This window comes from Elephantulus edwardii, unplaced genomic scaffold (assembly GCF_000299155.1).
Source record: "Elephantulus edwardii isolate Elephantulus edwardi_28Jun2011 unplaced genomic scaffold, EleEdw1.0 scaffold00080, whole genome shotgun sequence".
In the NCBI taxonomy this organism is placed as follows: Eukaryota; Metazoa; Chordata; class Mammalia; order Macroscelidea; family Macroscelididae; genus Elephantulus; species Elephantulus edwardii.
Window position 1 is genome coordinate 13,989,200 of NW_006399830.1, and position 1,719 is coordinate 13,990,918.

Here is a 1,719-nt window from a genome sequence, read left to right on the forward strand (position 1 = left end):
GTAGATGCTGTGGTCTCAGAGGCACTTGTCCCTGATGTGGAAGCTGAAAGAGATGAGGAGGTTGCCTCAGGCGTTGGAGTAGATGAGCTGGTATCAGTAGAGGTAGCCTCACTTGCAGTAGAAGTCATAGAAGTGATAGCTGAAGATGTTGATCCATCCGTGGAAGTTGACAGGGCTGTGGTAGTGTCACTCACAGTTGGACTAGGTGTACTTGTCCCAGTAGAAGTTATGGAGGTGGTAGTGTAAGAGGTACTTGTCCCTGCTGTAGAAGTTGAAAGAGATGTGGAGGTTGCTTCAGATGTTGGAGTAGATGAGCTGGTATCAGTAGACGTAGCCTCACTTGCAGGAGAAGTCATAGAAGTGATAGTTGAAGATGTTGTTCCATCAGTAGTTGTTGATAAGGCTGTTGGAGTGTCACTCACAGTTGGGGAAGGTGTAATTGTCCCAGTAGAAGTTATGAATGTGGTAGTGTAAGAGGTACTTGTCCCTGCTGTAGAAGTTGACAGAGATGTGGAGGTTGCCTCCGATATTGGAGTAGATGAGCTGGTATCAGTAGAGGTAGCCTCACTTGCAGTAGAAGTCATAGAAGTGATAGTTGGAGATGTTGTTCCACCAGTAGTTGTTGATAGGGTTATTGGAGTGTCACTAACTGCTGAAGTAAGTGTACTAGTCCCATTAGAAGTTGTAGTTGCTGTGGTCTCAGAGGCACTTGTCCCTGATGTGGAAGTGAAAAGTGATGAGGAGGTTGCCTCAGGCGTTGGAGTAGATGAGCTGGTATCAGTAGAGGTAGCCTCAGTTGCAGCAGAAGTCATAGAAATGATAGTTGAAGATGTTGATCCATCCGTGGAAGTTGACAGGGCTGTGGTAGTGTCACTCACAGTTGGAGCAGGTGTACTTGTCCCAGTATAAGTTATGGAGGTGCTAGTGTAAGAGTTACTTGTCCCCGCTGTAGAAGTTGAAAGAGATGTGGAGGTTGCCTGAGATGTTGGAGTAGATGAGCTTGTATCAGTAGAGGTAGCTTCACTTGCAGTAGAAGTCATAGAAGTGATAGTTGAAGATGTTGATCCATCCGTGGAAGTTGACAGGGCTGTGGTAGTGTCACTCACAGTTGGAGAAGGTGTAATTGTCCCAGTAGAAGTTATGAATGTGGTAGTGTAAGAGGTACTTGTCCCTGATGTGGAAGTGTAAAGAGATGTGGAGGTTGTCTCAGACGTTGGAGTAGATGAGCTGGTATCCATAGAGGTAGCCTGAGTGGCAGTAGTAGTGACAGATGTTATAATTGAAGATGTTGATCCATCACTAGTTGTTGATAGGGTTGTTGGAGTGTCACTCACTGCTGAAGTAAGTATACTAGTCCCAGTAGAAGTTGTAGATGCTGTGGTCTCAGAGGCACTTGTCCCTGATGTGGCAGTGGAAAGAGATGTGGAGGTTGCCTCAGACGTTGGAGTAGATGAGCTGGTATCAGTAGAGGTAGTCTCAATTGCAGTAGAAGTCATAGAAGTGATAGTTGAAGATGTTGATCCATCGGTGGAAGTTGACAGGGCTGTGGTAGTGTCACTCACAGTTGGACTAGGTGTACTTGCCCCAGTAGAAGTTATGGAGGTGGTAGCATAAGAGGTACTTGTCCCTGCTGTAGAAGTTGAAAGAGATGTGGAGGTTGCCTCAGATGTTGCAGTAGATAAGCTGGTATCAGTAGAGGTAGCTTTACTTGCAGTAGAA

The 1,719-nt window shown here is 45.9% G+C and overlaps 2 protein-coding genes across 2 annotated transcripts in view; both read right to left on the reverse strand.

The window, feature by feature from the left end:
* The window catches only part of MUC17 (mucin 17, cell surface associated), a 61,132-nt gene extending 61,004 nt beyond the window's left edge, over nt 1-128 (reverse strand). The window contains exon 1 of the mRNA XM_006889806.1: nt 66-128. Coding sequence (XP_006889868.1) covers nt 66-128 — 63 coding nt within the window. The remainder of the gene's footprint in view (nt 1-65) is intronic.
* Nucleotides 129-414: 286 nt separating this feature from the next.
* The window catches only part of LOC102851284 (location of vulva defective 1-like), a 14,663-nt gene continuing 13,358 nt past the window's right edge, over nt 415-1,719 (reverse strand). The window contains exons 6-7 of the mRNA XM_006889807.1: nt 1,107-1,627; nt 415-543 (exon numbers count right to left, since the gene is read on the reverse strand). Of these exons, the coding sequence (XP_006889869.1) occupies nt 415-543; nt 1,107-1,627 (650 nt within the window). The remainder of the gene's footprint in view (nt 544-1,106; nt 1,628-1,719) is intronic.